At 41.3% G+C, this 18,806-nt stretch overlaps 1 protein-coding gene across 2 annotated transcripts in view; it reads right to left on the bottom strand.

Annotated features, from left to right (window-relative positions):
• Gpc6 (glypican 6) overlaps nt 1–18,806 on the bottom strand; it is a 1,010,052-nt gene that overhangs the window by 323,105 nt on the left and 668,141 nt on the right. For both annotated transcript variants that reach the window (XM_087912307.1, XM_048421923.3), the window contains exon 4: nt 15,466–15,631. In XM_087912307.1, the coding sequence (XP_087768433.1) occupies nt 15,466–15,631 (166 nt within the window). The remainder of the gene's footprint in view (nt 1–15,465; nt 15,632–18,806) is intronic.

The following is an 18,806-nucleotide window of genomic DNA, read 5'->3' as shown; positions in this document are numbered from 1 at the left end:
GTCATTTTAGCAAGACTATCTTAGTTTAGAAGAGTCCTGCATGGTGTGTTGGGGGGAGAAGTCCTGTTAATTTAGTTAAAAATGTCAAATTGAGTGACTTCCATTTAGAGAACCCCACACATGTATCTCCTCCAACACCCCCACGACCCTCTTTCTTCCCTCAGTCTGTGTGTAAGCATCTTTATGAACACCTCCAAAAGGTCAGTGTGACCAAAAGAGAACTTTTCACCCCCACGGGATTCACCCCCAAGGGAGAGAGTCTCAGCAGAGTGCCCCTCCTTCTGGAAGAAGGGGCTTCCCAGGAAGTCACATTCATCCGCTCACATGCGAAAGTGTAGGAGCGAGAAGCCAAAGCAGAAAGAAACAAATCAGCCTTTATCAGGTAGGCCAGAAAGGATGCAATAAGAAGTAAGGCTCAGGGTCAGGGTAGAGAAGCCATGACTTGGACATTGAGAGCAATGTTTACGTGTAGTACGTCAATAAAAGGACAACTAAAGCCGACCAGGATGTCAGAGGACCTAGAAGGAAACACTAACAGCAACAGGTACAGACTGACTCGATTGCCAAGGTTTATAAGATATTTTAAAGATAGTATATTTTCCTTATATCCCATAACCCCAATGAAAAAAAAATAGAACATGCATGCAGATATTGTACTGAATCTAGTCAATACGCATCTTAAAGGGAATGGCTGGCAATTCTAAAGTATGCAAACCCATGCTTTTCCTGCTGGAAAAGGATGTTGGAGGAGTAGGTAAGGGTGAAATGCATTTCTTAGCCTTGACTCAGTAGGAGTGTGAACTCACTGGTAAACACTCCAGATAAATGAGTTCATGGAAGTGTACATGTGTAACGAAACATGCTTCCTAAGTGTGTGCGGAGGTTTATACTTCAGTGGTAGTGAGATCCCAGTCTCTATGTTTTCTAGTTAGAGGAACGAGGACCCCCTAGAGAAGATGCTGATTCCAGGACTGGGGGAGGGCAAACACAAAACAGTCTTGAAATAACTTAAAGGCACAAATGAGGAAATGTTTCAAAAGCATAGGGGTCACGTCTAAGGATACACCTGTAACTGCAAGGGTCTCTTAATGTATAAAACCTGGATCAACACAAGCAATGAGTTGAATATTTACTGGGTTATACCCATAGGATGCACATCCTTGAATCTGTAGTCACAGACACACACAAGGAAATAAAAAGAAATTAGTAGTTAAAAAGGGAGCCGTGGGGGTAGAATTCTAATCAGTGCATGTGCACAGAAGGAAAGAGGCAAGTGTGAGACCTCCATTACACAAACACTATAATGATAGTTGCTGTCATTTGTTTTAAAGGTATGCTCATGGGTGACTACGTTGGAGACAAAGACAGGGAGAAGGAGTATATTAGCTGGGACTTAAAATGTCTTGCAGGCTTAGTCCATTTTGTGCTGTGGTAGCAAAAGAAATTGGATAATGTCTGAGGAGTAGAAGCTCATTTGGCTCCTGTTTCTGGAGGCTGGGAAGTTGGAGTTCACAGGGTGACAGCTGTTGAGGGGCTACTTCCTCTGCTAGCACAAGGCAGAAAGTGCCTGTCTTTGTTAGGGTTTTTATTGCTGGGATGAAACACCATGACCAAAGCAACTTGGGGAGGAAAGGGTTTATTTGCTGACACTTCCGCATCACAGTTCATAAGTGAAGGATGTCAGGACAAAAACTCAAGCAGGGCAGGAGCCTGGAGGCAGGAGCTGATGCAGAGGCCATGGAGGGGTGCTGATTGCTGGCTTGCTCCCCCATGGCTTGCTTGATCAGCCTGCTTTTTATAGAACCTAGGACGAGCAGCCCAGGGATGGCATCAGCCACAATGGGCTGGATACTGTCCCATCAATTACTAATTAATAAAACGCCCTACAGACTTTCCTAGTACTCAGTATTATGGAACTATTTTCTCAATTGAGGTTTTCTCCTCTCTGATGACTCTAGCTTGTGTTCAGCTGACATAAAATTAGGCAGCACAGCATCAAGAGAGAGAGAGAGAGAGAGAGAGAGAGAGAGAGAGAAGTGACCTTCAAAAGTCAAGAACACAGAAGAAAAGAAGAGTAAGAAACTACTAGAGACCCGAGAAGAAGAGGAAGCCCTAGCATAACAATGCTTGTGGAACCTGGAAACAGATGCTAGGATATAAGGAAAATATCGTGAGATGAACCAGAGGTACTAGAACCAGGCACATGGGCAAGAGTTTTGTGTCAAAGTAAACCTCCTTGGTTTATGCATTGTGCTGTAGTTAGACACATATGGTTTTAATATTAGAATCAAGTGAGGAACAGATATGAAGACTGCTACTCTTTTTGCAGTAATTCATAAAAGTTGTTTTGACATAAATGTCAAAAATTTGATTTCAGGCAGATCAAGAGTATATAGCAACCATTCGAGAAAACTAGTTCTTTCACACAATCCCTGGGATATAAAACCTAGATGGCAAAGCTAATGTCTACATTTTAACCCCTGATAAATAGGAGTCTTCTAATTTGGAGTTTTGTATAGATATGGACTTGGCTAAGTGAACCTTGTAATAATCATCAAAGAAGCATATGGTCAGGATACTTTTAAGTGACAAAGAAGCACTCTGTGCCCCAAATTATGACCTATTTGGATTAGGTTGAGGGCAGAGACATCGTTCAGTGATTATAGCCCTTGCTGTTCCAGCCTGGGGAAAAGCGTTCAGATCACAAGGCTCCAGGTAAGGCAGGGTGCAGAGTAACATATCTGTGAGTCCAGGACCCTCCCGGTCAGACGGGAGGCAGACGCAGGAGAATTTCCAGAAACACGGTGGCCAGCTAGCCAAGTGTACCCAGCAGTAAATAACAGCCAGACCCATCTCAGCCTAGGTAGAAAGGGTGGACCAACCACGACGCTTGAGGTTGTCCTCTGATCTCCACATGGGTAGCAAGGCTTCTACACACATGTACAAACACGGACTCATTTTCCATTACTTGAAGCCTGAAATTATTAAGTATGATATTACATTGTAGGTAAGAAGTGCCCTAAAATCAGGGCTGTCTAAATTAAAAAATAAGTGTCCGGGTACCTGCTAGAAGGCACTAGCTTAATGTCTCTGTCCTTGCCCTGTTAGTTAGTGCAGATGTCTGTGGTTTTCCATATGAATGAATACAGAGTTATCAAGGAAGATCACGTGATACTATCTCAACGGCCTACACAGCTCTCACGTGGTTATTCTTCTGCTTGATTAAGACATTTCAGTTAAAAAAATTTGATTTTCATCTAATACATTTTGTAATAAATTTGTTGAATAAGGCTTATACTTCATCATGCTACATTTCCAAACTATTAATTTCTTCATCTTGAAACTTCCTGGATGTAACTGTGAGTTAAATTCTTATCTTACAACTTAAGAACTGATGTAAACGACTTTCGGATGAGCACAGGCCCTCTGATAGCCAGACATCACAGGCCAAACTGCAGCGGAATTGAAATATGACACAGCAGAATTCATGATAGTTTTAAAATCTAGAGTTATTTGTGAAATGATAGTTTTCAGCATCTAATTCCACACAAACAGTAAATGGACCTTAATAGCAACTCTGTGAAATTCAATTAAAAGGAAATGGAATGGTATTTCAACAACAAAGAGCCATATTTTTAGTGCCCCAAGGTCACTATTTTACTGTTTAAAATTTTGATCTTAAAAGCCAAACCTCCCATGTGTGTTAAGAAAAACAAATGTAAATCATCCCAGAGAAAGCAGGAGACTGAATGCAGTCTCTAGGCTCGACCTTTGCTCCGAGCCGCATACTGCGACCTCAAATGATTGTTACAGGCCCGACCTTTCGTCTTCCTTGGTTCTGGCAGCCTTCCAAAGAGGGACAGGTGGTTTTAGGGCTTTTTCATAGGTTATAAAGCACATAATATTTCATGGCTTTCACCTTTAATAGGCTGAGCAGAAAGCATTTGACAAAAGTCACTGCAGAAGTTTGGAGAAATAATTTATACTCTAGGGCATTCTTAAATCAGTAACTTTACAATATGAAATTCAAAAGATAAGTAAGCGGAAGTGGCTGCCTCCTCTAAGGCTGCACTGCAAAAGTTGCATCATGCATCTTAGTGTTTTTCCTTTGGGGTCCTCGGCATCCAGAATCCAATGAATAGATTACATTGGTCCTTGTGTGTTGAGTTTTCATCGGTGACAATTGTGCCACGGGGCATACAAAGTCAAAGTCTGCTTTATGATTTATGGAATTCTTGCCAGAGAGGGGGAATTAATTCCTTTGGGGAATTTTGTTGTTGTTGTTTATAAAATTAACTTTTTTCGTGCCTAAACTTAAACTTCAAAAGTTAGTGATGGCCGGAAATGAACAAAGTCATCCAGGACTCCACGTACTGAAAAGGGCAACACCAATAGAAATTCAGTTTCCTTCTAGATTGACTGCAATTATGAACTATCACGGTATGGGGTAAGTGAGACCAGCAGAGGGTGTCTGAGTGAGACAATGCCCCGTGGGGAGCACTCAGGCCTGTGTCTGCTGGAGCGTAAGCTGAAAACGCTCCTGTGTGTAGCGTTCTAGCTACACCTAGTCAGAAAGTCTGGGGGGCGTAGACACTGCTCATTCTGAGAGTGTGTATGTATAATGAGTAGTCTTTTTTAAATATCTCACATTAGTTGTAAAGACAGTACAAAAAAAGTCAGAAAAAGAATAGTTAGGTACTTGTGTGAGCCCAGGAGCAGGGACTCTGGGCATCTCTCTTAGAGTTGACTCCAGAAGCTGGCCACAGAGCCCTTTGGGATTTGGAAAACCACCAGTGATTCTTGCAATCCTGGCTTCTGCCTTTGGGATACAGAACATAGCCATTTTTAAATATCCAATTGAACATGTCCATATTTTTTTTTTTTGTCTCACTGTCTCTCAAATACAACAAGCCCTAAGAAGATTAAAGAAATCCATCATTTCCGTCCTCTGAACTAGCTCTTCTCCTTGCTGACACCACCATCTTTCCTGGGACGCCTATTCCAGCTGTGGCCGATGCAGTTCTCCTTTGTCTCCACATTTAGACTTCTCTGTCTGTGGCATCTTACAAATTTCCCACTGCTACTCTGCCAGGCTTGCTGCTTTCCTTCCTGCTTCATGCCACGCTTGAACCATGTAGCTGGTGCCATCGTCGTGCGTTTTATCCACCCGAATCTATTCTTTACTTAACTGTCAGATTGCCACATAGATCCTGCCATTCCTTGGATAAAAGAGCCCCGTGGCTTGCCATTACATTCAAGTCCAAAGAAAGCATTTAGACTGTTTTGAAAGCTCTGAAATGAAATCCTAACCACGCCGACCTCCAAGGACACAGAAGCAGGATTGCTCTTCTTAATATGACCGGTTTCTCAACCCTAAGACAGCTCATGCCACTGTCTCCCCACGCTGCTGTCCTTAACCTGAGACCTGAGACCTCACCTGAGACCAACGATTGGCATGGCCTTGTCTGCCTGGAAGGGGCCTGCCTCCCAGGATCTAAGAGAAACCCAGAAACAGGAATCAGGAGCAGATTGGATGGTGGAATGCAATCCTTCTCATCTCCTCCCTCAGCTCCTGTGAGTTAATGATGGCCGGACCAATTTCCTTACTTCCTGCTTTGTCTCTTTGGTTGGTACCCTGACGGTGTCTGGATGTTCCCACCCACCCGCTTCCATACTCTGAGGCTTCCTATTTTCAGTCCTATTTTCTATTCTCCCGTTCACGGGTTTTTCACCTCAGCAGGGACCCACGTTGTTTCTGGGCTCGAGGCTGGCTTTGTTGACACATCTTATGTCTTAGTGAGTGATATGCACTCTCTAGCTTAGATTTCACAGTAATCAGAGGAAAACGCTCTCATCTCATAACTGTTCACGCAAAGAAGGCAACTCATGGCGTTTACACGGCGTTGTTTAAGTCATGCAGACTGTAAATGCACTCATTTCAATTAAAGAAATTTTAAGATCTGAGTCTACATTATTCATTAGTAATGGTTATCTACACATAATGCATATTTGAATCAAATTATTCCACTTTACACCTAACCATGTCAAATATGTATTTGTCAGGTATATTTAAATAAGGGTAGGTGGGAAATGGTGAAAAAGCCGGTTCCTTGGACACATTAATGATATTGGAGGCATTCAACGGCTAAATTTTATTAAATATATACACATTGAAAGCTAAAAAAAACATGAAAAATGCAACCGATTCATCTGACTAGACTTCCATTACATACTGCATGCAGCAACTGGGCAACTGGTACTACGCTGCACTGCAGATACGGAGACTATTTCCATCATCCAAGACACTTAAGAGCAGAGTGCTGGTGTCCCAGCCTCAGCCACATCCTCAATAAACCCCAGCAGTTCATGCAGCTGGACACTGATATTGATTTCCTAAAACCATACTAGGCGTTATCTGGTACAGTCAGCTACGCATCCATGCTTTGAACACAAATCTTACCACCACAATTTACAGCTTGTGTGGCCCTGGGTAAACTACTTAACTTCCCTGGTCTCGGTGTACGCATCTGCCAAGTGAAGTTTATAATATTGGCTTCTTAACAGGGCTTTGGTAGGGATTAAAAAAAGTAAAATAATTCTCATGTTGTCTGATGTAAAGTAACCAACAAATACCAGGTATTCATGTTTCTACAATTTTCCAAATGGGACGTAGGATTGAAGAAGTGCAAGGAAGTCTTCTTATAACTCTAACACTTTGGATGTTGTGGATGCAGACACTGGAATACTGTGGTTACAAGCGGACAGCAAGACAAGTGTAAATATTCTCTACGGACAAGGTGAGGAAGTATTATCAAGATACGACATAAACAAAGTATGATGTACGCATGTTCAGTTGTGCCACCAGGTACTTCCCAATTATTGGAAATTTAGCCTAAAGTACTCTTGTGCTGTCAAATGAGAGAGAGGGGTTTATTCTTAAGGAGTTCTCTCAGGATTGTTCATGATGTGAGTTTGAGACCCCTTGTTTTGGGACTAAAGAAGAAATTTCTGTAACTATGTTCAATTCCTAAGAGTTTGGAGCACCAGATTTTATCAAAGACAGATTCCTACTGGATTGCGATGGGACAGAGGCAATGACTGAATTTTTTAATCTGAAAACCACTTCAATTCTGGAAATTCAAAAGGTGCATGGGACGGTAGGAGCTTTCTCTCTTCTTCTGACCTACTTACTGTTTATAGTATAATTTTAACCCCTCATTAGATCATCTATTTCCTGAGCATTGGGGTGTTAGTGGTGAATATTCTCAGGCTTGTTTGACATTTCGTTGTCTATGGTCCCTTACTAGAAAATTCTTGTATCTTAAAAAATAAAAATTAAACACACACAGGCATATCAGAACTTGAAGGCCGCTATATATTTAACTGCTTATATGCCATTGTCATTTTTCCTAATTTTTACTTTTTCAGAGTGAAATTAAGAAAATTCTTATAGAAACAAATTATTAAAATCCACGAAAGAGAAAAAATGAAGACATTCCTTTTATGTGAGATGTTACTTCATGGACAAAGAATACCTCATGCTCAATTTTAATTCTCTCTTGGCTATCTGATGAAGTATGAATAGATACAATATTTTTTAGGTGAGTGGCAACCTCAGAGTATTGATATACCATGAAGTGGCTCAGAAGTTTAAATTGCTCACACAAGCATCTGTATTTATCACCTCCTTAGAGATAGAGGATGAAATAAAAATATGTTTTGGTTGCCCAAGGCCACACATCTCAACCTGATTTTCACCCCTGGTTCATTGGAGTACCAATCCCAATAAATAAATCACAGATCAGTACAATGGAGGGAATATGTGTTCTTAAAGGTGTCATCTATTACTAGCGAAGAACAAGCCTAAGGAAAATAAAAAGTCGTTTCAAGAATAACTCAAATGTGATCATCAGCTCTCCTCTTGAGACGACTGCAAATCAAAGGGCCTGTTAGAAGAGATGTTGAAGCACTGAAACATTTCTACGAGAGTTGCATTCTTACGCAAAGAAGCCGCCCAGTGACACTGTTAACACAACCGTCACTGAGATTCTTTGATATTGCATGGCCACAGCACACAAGGATAAGATATTTGGGTTAAAATAAGGATTTTCACAGTAGCTGATGTCTTGATTACCTTTCTATTACTGTGACAAAACAAGATGATTAAAGTACCTTATAAAATAAAGGGTTGAATTTGGCTTAGAGTTTCAGACAGTTAAGAGTCCATGATGGGGGAGAAAAGAGATGGTGGCGGCAGAAACTGAGAGCTCTCATCTCTGTATTTAAGTAGGAGGCAGACAGTGAGGGCACACTGGGAGGAACCCCAGCCTTCTGAAACCTTAAATACTTTCCCTAGCGATACACCTCCTTCAACTAGTCCACACCTCCCAATCCACTCAAAACACGTCCACTAAATGGGCATCAAATACTCAGACATATAAGCCTGTAGATGCTATTCTCTTTCAGACTATCACAGCCACCAACAAGGACCTGAGTGTGATTGAAATGGTAGAGACCCTTCATGTCTGTTCTTCTCAATTCATCACCAGAGGCAGCATTTGGTGGTTCTTGCTATAAGTTTGCTGTTTGTGAACAGTTATGTGGCATAACATTTTCCAGAACAATCTACTTACTTATTCCAACTTCTCTTTCTTATCTTCTAGTGGCTAAGATACAATTCCTACTAGCACACAGTGCTATTATTACCTGAAATTGGAACTGCTAAGGATGTCACTGGGCTACTGCTTGTAGTATTTTATTTTTGCTGCCCTTTGGGAATGTATTTCATTCAACCATTAAAGAGCACACACACACACACACACACACACACACACACACCCATGCCTTCAAGTATTTTACTGTCTCTTGATAATGCCTAAGAACTTCTATTATACTTTGAACTTGGAAAAAAATCACAACATATTTCCAAAGTCAAGTGTAACTTGACTAAAAGCAAGTGCCTGTTGACAAAACCAATTAAACTATTTGTCTATGGAAAACACTAAAACTAAAGTATAAGAAAAGGTGAATGAAAGAATACAAAGGGAATTTGTCAACTGCTTGATATAATTTGGGTAAGCTTTTCTCTCTCTTGCAAACAAAATCCTTCTTTTGTTGGTTCCTTGGTGAACTTGATAAGGCAGAAAGGTATTTCATTGAGCCTCTCATTCCCAATGATATATCTCATTCCCTATAAATGCTATAATTGGAAAAACACTTGTGTATATATTGAGTCATGATTATGATCTATCTTCAAAATCTAGTTTAGACTATCTACTAGGTATCAATTAGTAAATAGGAAGCAGAATAATTACAATAATTAAATTTAAAGAAGTTGATTGTGTAAGGAACAGAAATAGGTGGATAGATAAGAATTGGGATGGGCTTAAAGATCACACACACACACACACACACACACACACACACAGCCACTCACCTAGAATGACAACTTGAACATAACATCTAGTAATTTTACATTTAATGTCCATTGGCTGTTTTGAACCATTTTGAACCACTGAAAAATCCCTTGATTTAGAAGGAAAATCACCACCCTGTGTGTCACTTGAGTCTCTAACTCCAAGATCAGCAGTAGTGCACTCTCAAAGGTCAAGGGATGCCTGGCTCCGTATTTGCTAAGTAGCCTGTTCACTGTGATGCCCCAACAGCATCAACTCTATTGCACCACAGAGAGACACTCTCATACACACAGAGGCCAGAAATAAACAGCCTGCTTTAACCTAGCCCACTGATAACAAACACAGACAAAGGAAAGTATCTGGGTATCAGTCTAGCATTTTCTTCTTCTGTTTCTTTATTTTACTGTTTTAAGCTCCTGGTGAGTAATTACTATTGCATATAAATTAGTCCAGTGTTGCAGAGAGAACACAATATTTGATAAGTGGTTGCAAGAAATGAGTAATATCTCTCAATAACTGCAAAAGGAAGGCCAAGAGTTAGGTGGCAATTAAGTTTCTACTAACAGTGATTCTCTGTGTTCCCTGGCTGTCGTGGAACTTGTTCTGTAGACCAAGCTGGCCTCAAACTCACAGAGCTCCACCTGTGTCTGGCTCCTGAGTTCTGGGATTAAAGGCATGAGCTACCAGCCTATCAATCTTTAGAAGTCTTTCTTGGTGTTATTAGGAATGAATGAAGACAAAAGCTCACTAACAGTGAGACCAGAGTTGTAAATAATTGCTTGGCCTTTGTCCCTCAATTTGAGATCTGTGTTCCTGGACTACACTGTTGCATAGATTCTTGAATTTCACAGAGTGGAGATGAGAAAGCATTGAACGCTGATGGTGAAAGCAATAGCTCTCAAGTTGTTCTATTTTTTCAGTCGGAAAGGAATCATTTTCTATGCTACAGGCCTACAGGGTTTTTAAACGCGCTGTTTCAGTGTATCAGACAGGGTTGTATAAAGCCTCCTGCGAAATGCTCAGCGACTAAAGAGCTTCTTACCCGGTTCTGTGTTACAGAATTTCATGCTTGAGACTGTCTTTGAAATAGTAGTTTTCTATGCAAGTACTTGAAACAGTCTCTCAGGTCTATCTGTCTAAAAGGTAACCATCCTACAGTCTTGTACATTTTACCAAAGAAAATCTGTGTTTGTTTGCACAATAAATGCCTGTCTTCTAATTTCAAATATGGTTTAATCTAACATCATTTCCTCCAAAAAGAGGAGTATATATGATTTACATTGAAGACTACACTTTGTAGGCTCTGAGAAGTCCTTTGTGGACCAACATTTCAATGTATTCTGTAACTCTCATCCATCAACTGACCGAACAGTTTCTCTGCAGCAGGCGCTGGTTTGCGAGTTGAAAGTAGCCGCTGCCACACTGGAAGTTCCAGGTCCGTCACCTGAGTTGTTTTGGCCGCTGCTGCTCTTATAGATTCCATTAACAACAAACAGGGACACAGGATTTTCTAATTACTCAGTTGCTCAGGCTTACATTAAAAATAACAGGTCTACAAAGGGACACAAAAATGTCTCTATACTGCCTGAGTTGTTTCCATTTATTTCGTTAAAAGAGTGTACGTTATTGAATATGGCTCTCCTCAAGCAGGGGCCATACCTAGCTTCTCCTCTATCACATGCTTACAGCAAAGCCAGAGTGATAATGGGCTCCAGGTAAACACACACGGAAGGAAGGGATGAGAGAAGAGTAAAAAAAAGAGATTTACTACAGCAAATCTCTCGGACTGGCACTGCTGTGGTAGCAATCCTGTCCTGTCTTAGAATTAATCGGTCAGTCTGGAAATAAATGGAAGTCCGGAAAGTCTGTTAACACTGGTTGTCAATTCTTTGAGTGTCCAAGGCCTAATAGATAATATGACCTCCTCTGATGATTTTCCCCATTAGAAGTCATGCTCTGGATCTTTAGATCTAGTTTTTAATCTATATCTATTTGCATCTATATTTGTCTACGTCAGAGAGTAATTCTATTTACAAAGTCCATTGGCTCAAGTTAGTAGTTGTTGATATTTAAAATAAATAAAATATTGTAAAAGATATGAAAATGAAGACATTCAAGTATTTTGAGAACCACAGATAGATTGCATTAGACCTACTGGAACACTGAGAGATACTTGGAAACAGATGTACTATGTATGCAATTACTATTCAACATGAGTTACGTGACATAGGCTAACTCGATACTATGATACTTACTATTTCATTCTGTACTTAACCAGGTAGAGCTTCCTTGAGCCTAGGTAAATCTCCTTGCTGAGTAGACATCCAGTACCCTAAACGTCTTCTATCCTAATTGGTATCACGGTAAACCACATTGAATTCCCTTTAGGCAAAAGTGTGTGTGTCTAACATATTCAATACAGTGTTTTGAGTTATTACACTAAAGCAATTAAAATCACATTGAGGGGATTAAACTAAACATTTAGGCTATGTAATTGGAACAAAACACCTTAAAGTCTTCACAAATTTTGTGATAGGAAGTACTGCGTATGATTTTGGCAATTAAAGAGTAACTTAGAAAGAACTAGATCATAGCTTCTTGTACCAATCTTTCTCTTCTTTTACCAACAGCTTCTTCCTTTTTTGTTTATAAGAGCCCTCTTTTATTCTCATAGTCAAAAAAACCGCTAATGGTATCCAGTATTTGGAGACTATCACACAAAGTCATGGTTTTAAAGTATATGCAAGATTTACTATAGAACTTAAATGTATTTTGATCTCTGATTTCTATACTTACACTCTAGGTGTAATTCAAAGCACAGCCTTCTGTCAGGTAGAACAGTTCTTACCTGTAGACTCCTGGTGTCAGCACTAAACACTCAAATTAACCACAGAATGCTACTAAAAGAGATTCCACATGCAAAATTTTCCCTGCAAAAGTTTTTAAATTAATGTAAACACTTACTCTTTTAAAGAAAATAATTTTGCACATAGGTGCCATCCACAAGCTTGGATGGGACAAACTGTGTGTTCTTAGAAAGAAACAGATGGCTAAGCGCCTCTGCGGACCTTCAATGCCTCAAATGGGGACCGTCTCCTGCTTTTCCTGATAGTTAGGTTAGGATAGAAACGACCTTTATGTTCCTCCGGGGTACTGTCTTGCTTAGGGTGCTCACACATCACCGATTTACTCTGTCTGATCACCAAGGAGATGCAGTCTGTGCTTTATCCTGGAAGACGCCGCAGGGTGCTAGGATACAAGTCAAGTCTGTGGCTACACTGTTAAACCCATGCTTCTAAAGCAGGCTCAGTTTGGTCTATTAAACTTGTTTTCAAACTCTTTTAAAAAATGAAATGTTATTTTAAAAAACAACAGAGTTTTTTATTTTCCCTATATCTTAGTAATAATCCTGAGGGCTTCTCCTCTACAGGGCTCCAAGTGAAACTTGTCACAGACAGGCTAAGGAGTGAGTCTGGAACAGACTCCTGATGCTCTTTTTCAAGGAGAACGGCATCACAACCACAGGGTTTCAGAAGGGGATGGGATACCATTGGGGTTTCCACTTGCTTGATTGCTTAAAATATCTCCCCTTAGATGTGAACTGTCTTTCCTCTGACGCAATCCAGATACCAACTGAATCCTCAGTTTTTATCCTTTTCAACTGAGTCTTGACAATGCAAAGATCGTGAGAACCAGTACTGAGCTGACTCCTGCTTTGCTGATAGCCGACAGCACGCCACAGTTAGTATTTAAATGAGTACATAATAATTACAGGAAAACATCATAGAAGTTCTATACCGTTCGTGTAGGCAGCAGAAATGGCACATACGGTTGGCCATAGAGGAGTACAGGGTTTGATGAGGAGGTATGTAGGAGAAAGGGGCTGTTGGCATTTGCCAGAGGAAAGCTTTTGCGTAACAATGTTTGATGGACCACCAACTTTCTCAATGAATTTTACTACTACTTTTACGAACACCATAACACTGCCACCTTGGAAGTATCTGGATAGCAAATGGAATCGGCACTTCCGACTAATTCATAGAATACATATGCATAACTTTGCATATTTAGGTAAATATTAGCAAGAATATATTCTGCTCTCTAGTGTTCAATGCCACAGCAAAACAGGAGAAAGAAAACCAGGAGAATTATCTAATGGCACACTAAGACAGACAAGGGAGAAAGGAAGGAGGCATTTGAAATGAATCTAGGCAGGATTCGCCATTATTTCTACTTTTCATTACAATATAACTAACCATAAGGGAGTTCATATTTCTGGTTTTTTTAAATCAACAGATTTTGTTTTAGATATTAAATTTCACATCAAACTGGCATTCAGCAGCCCAGGAGATCTCACCTATAAAGGATTGTTTTTAGTTCGGACAGCCGTTGGGATTGAAAGGGAAGAAACTATGAAGCAAATATTAAGGGCCAGTAGGATAGCTCAGTGGTAAAGACACCTGCCACCAAGCCTGATTTCATTCCTGGAACTCACAAGGTGCAAGAGAGACCTGATATACTCATGATTTCTTCTGGCTGCCACATGCCTGCCTTGCATAAACACACACATACACAGAAATTAAATGTAGAAAAAAAAACCCTTAAAAGCAACTTTTGTTCTTAAATTTAGAAAGCCTTTACCTTCTCAAACATACCTTATTCTACACACCAAGATCCACACATGAGCTTCCACCAGTTGTCCAACCTGACTGAAGGCAGTATTACTACCAACTAAGAAAATTTCAGCCTACACGTATAAATATGACTTCAAGGGACTTTATGAAGTTTACTCTAATTTAAAAATATGAAACTCTTTTTCAGGCTTTTTAGGCGAGATTACATCTTTACAAGCACAATTGTGCTACTTTTTCTTTGCTACTATTAATATAAATCTTACATTGTAGAAGAACATATTCATTCCTATGTTTCACTCACACATACCTTGGAAATTTTAGTGAAGAATTACATCACTGTTTTTATATAAACTAATCCAAGTCCAGAAGATGTATCCCTCAGTGAGAACTGTTTGAAAAGCAGACTTTCCCTCAGTCATTCTGAAATGGTCCTGAGATTTTATTAGATGACTTCCTGTTTAATCTACCCACCGTAAAAGCATCTCTGTTTAACTTCAGACATAACTTCTCTGGTCTTCTTAAACCACAGAGTGAGCCAGCAAAGGGGTTTCACTGACAAGGCTGTGCGTTTGAAACTCAGCTTACTGGTGCAGTGCTAGGCCTTCCTAAATTCTGACACATCTTAGTCCCTTTTTATGTCCTCCCCAGATCTTCTGAACTGACAGAAGGCTCTCCTTGTCATTTCGCTGAGAGGCTTGCATAAACGATGAAGGCCCGGGCGCTCTCCGAGGCTGACAAATCCAGCCGCTATTTTCACCTCTGCTTGTCAGTCTGTAATTGCAGCAAATGCAGCTGAAAGCACTTTTCCTTGAAGGCCACTTGACAGAGGGGATGAAAACACATTTACTCTTTCAATGCTTGTGTGCTTTCCTGGGAGAGGCCTGCCTATAAGATTTGCCCTTTTTTCCTTAGACAGCTATTTGGGAAATATCTCTGGGCAGAGGCACAATGCAGAGCCCTCTCCCTGCATCCTCCTCCTCCTCTCTTTTCCTATCTTCTGAGCCCTTCTCTGCTGGGGGCCTTCCTTTCTTCAGGAAGAGATGGGAAATCCACACAAGCGCCAGTGAAAACACTGACTTCCCTTTGTTCTTGCAGCCTGAAAAACTGTTTCACAAATCTTTGCCCCGGTTAAGTTAGTATAAGTAAAACGAATACCCTGAGTGTTTTTTTTTTCCCAATACCATCCTTTGGTAACTTGTTTCTTTTCAAGAAATTCAAATTCAGTAAGATAAGCTGATTGGATACAAGTGGCTCGCACATTTTGGGGAGGAAATCCCCTGGAAACATAAGAAAGTCTTGCTTTGCAGGATTTAACAAGTAGGAAAACTACAAAGAATGTTTTTAAATTGCTGAAAATCATATCACCACCGCTTTGAGGTCTCAGGTGGCTTGTGGACCAGTTAAGTCCGTCTTACCTATGAAGAGATTCCACTCCGTGTCCAGATCCGCCTGGTTGGCTAGACAGCCCTTCATGACGTTGAGGCAGTAGCTGTTGCAAGGTCTCACGGTAGGCAAGCCTCGGCAGTATGGGCAGTACAGCATCTTCATGAGAGCCCGGATGCACCCAGGGGTGGGGCTCACCTGTAAGTATAGAAGATAGGAGAGAAAACCATCAGAATCAAAGAGAGGAAGGGGAGAGGAAGAGGTCATGCTCTCCTCGGTCATAGGAGACAAAGGTGAAGCAGCTCCTCTGAGCCATTAGCAGCCACAGGCTTGAAGAATCTGTGAGGAGCAGAACTGTTTTTAAGTTCTGATACGGAAGCTGGTAAATTCCTACTAGGTACTTGTGCTCAGCAAAGTCATCTTTTCCTGAAAGGCTCCTGCCGCATTTTGTTCTTCCTCTCTGGCATTCCAATTCAACCTGAAACATGGACGCTGTTTCCTTGCCGCAGAGTGTGAGGTGACAGAACCGTGGACAGGCAACTTGAAAGGCAGAGATCCATACAGACTGAGTTGCTATTGGAGTTGAATGTGACACCTTTAGCAAAGCTTCCAACTGGTCACTCGGTTCCTTCACTAACAGAGCTGGCAGACCCCTTGCTGTGTACGAGCTACCATAAAGGCTCAGTGTCGCCTTGCCCGGGATCTATGTGATCCAGGCTAGCACAGAAGCCATGGACCTGGTCAAACAGTGTTGTCGGGCATCTGAGGACACAGGACTCTAGAAAATTCACTGAAAATGGATCCAGCTTGGAATGCAAGCAGGAATTCGGAGTCATCACTAACCTACTGACAGTGAAGTGCTACTTGTCCAGACCAAGGAATGCAGTGACCCAAATCAATCCTAAAGCAGTAAAACTTGGGGTTCAACCAAAGAATGTAAGAGCTGGAAGACTGAGGAAGGCTGTAAAGGTCTTCCTCTAGGAAAAACTCAGCCACAGGGGCCGAACTCACAGCAGCAGCCTTGGCACTGGGTCTGCATAAGAAAGGGTCTCTGGATGTTTGTCTGCAGGAGCAGGGCCTAGGGGGGACCTGTCCCCCACTCTTGAACTGTTTACTACTGACAGATTAAGTGAGAGAATAATCCATCATCTTCAGTTGTGCACCCACTGGTGACCCCACCACGTTCCCGTGGGTAATCCCAATCCGATGGTTGCACAGATGGTCATGGATGGCCAAACCAAATAAGATCACAAAAGTAAAAATCAGATGTCGTGTATCTGGGAAGGAGATTGATGAGTACGAGGGGTGGTGGGCATCAGGGTAGGAGGGAGATAGGAGTAGACGAGGGGATGGGCATATAGGTGCAAGGTATAATCAGGAAACTCACGTGTGTGTGTGTGTGTGTGTGTGTGTGTATACATACATATTGCATACATATATAATTATCAAGAAAATCAACCAATAAAAAGAAAAGTACATAATGGTATGTGATCATTAACAGAAGAAGACAGTTGTAATTTGCTGTCAAGAGGAAACACACATCTAAGACTGCTAGCTCAGCTCCCACTGGCCCGCCTTGGGGGCAGCAGCAGTTACGTCATTACCTGCAGCATAAGCTCACAACAGAAAGCTATTTTGATGGCTCGATGTGAAATTCTTGTGCAGTTATTTGGCTGGCTGGCGTTCACACGCTTTTGACGTCGTCGAGTATGTAGCCAGATGCTGCTGTATTTGTATTTTGGACATAAGAAAAGCCCAGTGTGTCATGCAGACCTCCTGAGAGTATGGTCTCACAGATCTCACAGACAGGCACGGAGCTGGGAACGTCTCCCTGAGAGCATGGTCTCACAGACAGGCACGGTGCTGGGAACGTCTCCCTGAGAGCTTCACCTGAGTAGGGCACGACATGACTGCAGTTGGGATAATAATGATTTCTACACTCTAGTTTACCTCTGCCATTCCCCGGCGGTCTGCTTTTTTTGCCTAGAAATCAAACTTAGGGATTTTTAAATACAAGACTTTAGTTTCTATAACCATGTTGCATTATCCATCAAATAATTGAATTTGGACATCCAGAAAACTTGGTATTTATAGTATCTAGTCATACTTCTTATCCTAGATGGTACTGAGAGTTTCTGCCGAAGTCAGCTGAAAGCTCTGAAAAGCGTTCCTCCCTGGCCTGTGATTTCTGAACCCTGGACTGTAGAGGTTAGAAGGACCCCTTACTTTCCAGGTACATTTGGTCATTTTGGGACATAGACTCAATGGGGATTAAATTGTAAAATCACAATGTTATCAAAGTTACCAACTTGTTGTAAAGCGTTAAAGACAATTAAGATACACTAGTTAATGGTCAGCCATGCTAAGTACAAATGTAATTTATTTACACAGACACGCATGGAAAGACCAGTTTATAACAACCATGACATAGCCTTCTATATGCTGTCAAAATTAAGTCTAAAGCAAGTAACCCATGTTTTAAGATCTGAAAATATAAAAGTTCATGAGTTTAAGGGTCTAAAAAATTAACTTAAAATATAAATAAATGTTTCTGATTTCCTCTCCCCTCTATGGTATAGTTCTAATAAGCTTAATAGAGCAATAACTATACAATTTAAAGTATACATAAAGTTAATTTAATGTAAACTAATGTTCAAAATCAGGTGTATAAAAAATTTGGTGATTAAAAAAAGTTTAAACTGGGCAGTGGTAGAGCATGCCTTTAATCCCAGCACTTGGGAGGCAGAGGCAGGCAGATCTCTGTGAGTTCGAGGCCAGCCTGATCTACAGAGCGAGTTCCAGTGCCTTTGTAGCATTGCTAACCTCTCCATCTCACGAGCTTAGATCAGCTTCACGTGTTTCAGGACCAGCTGGATGCCTTGACTGCTGCAGTAGGCCACAAGGAAAAAGGACCAGCTCTGACTGATGGGGTGGGATCTGTGCTCTCCTCTGTACGCTGCTTCTGAGCCAACAGCTACTGACTGGTTGCAATGGGGACTAGAGATGGGGACCAAAAAAGACTCAACTACAAGCCTCCTCTTGTGCAAGGACTTCTGGGTCCTTCCTGCTCTGTTCTCTCCTTGTTCACCCCTTTACTCCTCATTATGTTTCTCCTGTCTTTTAACTGAACACCACCCTATGCCTGAAAAAAACATCCCATGAGAGTTCTCCCCATGGGTTTCACCCTACCACAGCTCCATTTGGTCCTGATACGTCCGCCAAAAGACACTTGAAATGCTGTAGAGAACTCTGGGTAAAGGGGCCTTCCATCCCTTTCAGCCCAGGCGATGCAGCTCTTTACACTAGCTGTATCTGCTCCTCTCCCCTTCCTTTGCTGCCCTGTAGCTCCCTACTTCTGCTTCTATCTCCTTTT

This window comes from Myodes glareolus, chromosome 12, assembly GCF_982192425.1.
Source record: "Myodes glareolus chromosome 12, mMyoGla1.1, whole genome shotgun sequence".
NCBI lineage: Eukaryota > Metazoa > Chordata > Mammalia > Rodentia > Cricetidae > Myodes > Myodes glareolus.
This window is presented reverse-complemented; position numbering and strand designations above follow the sequence as displayed.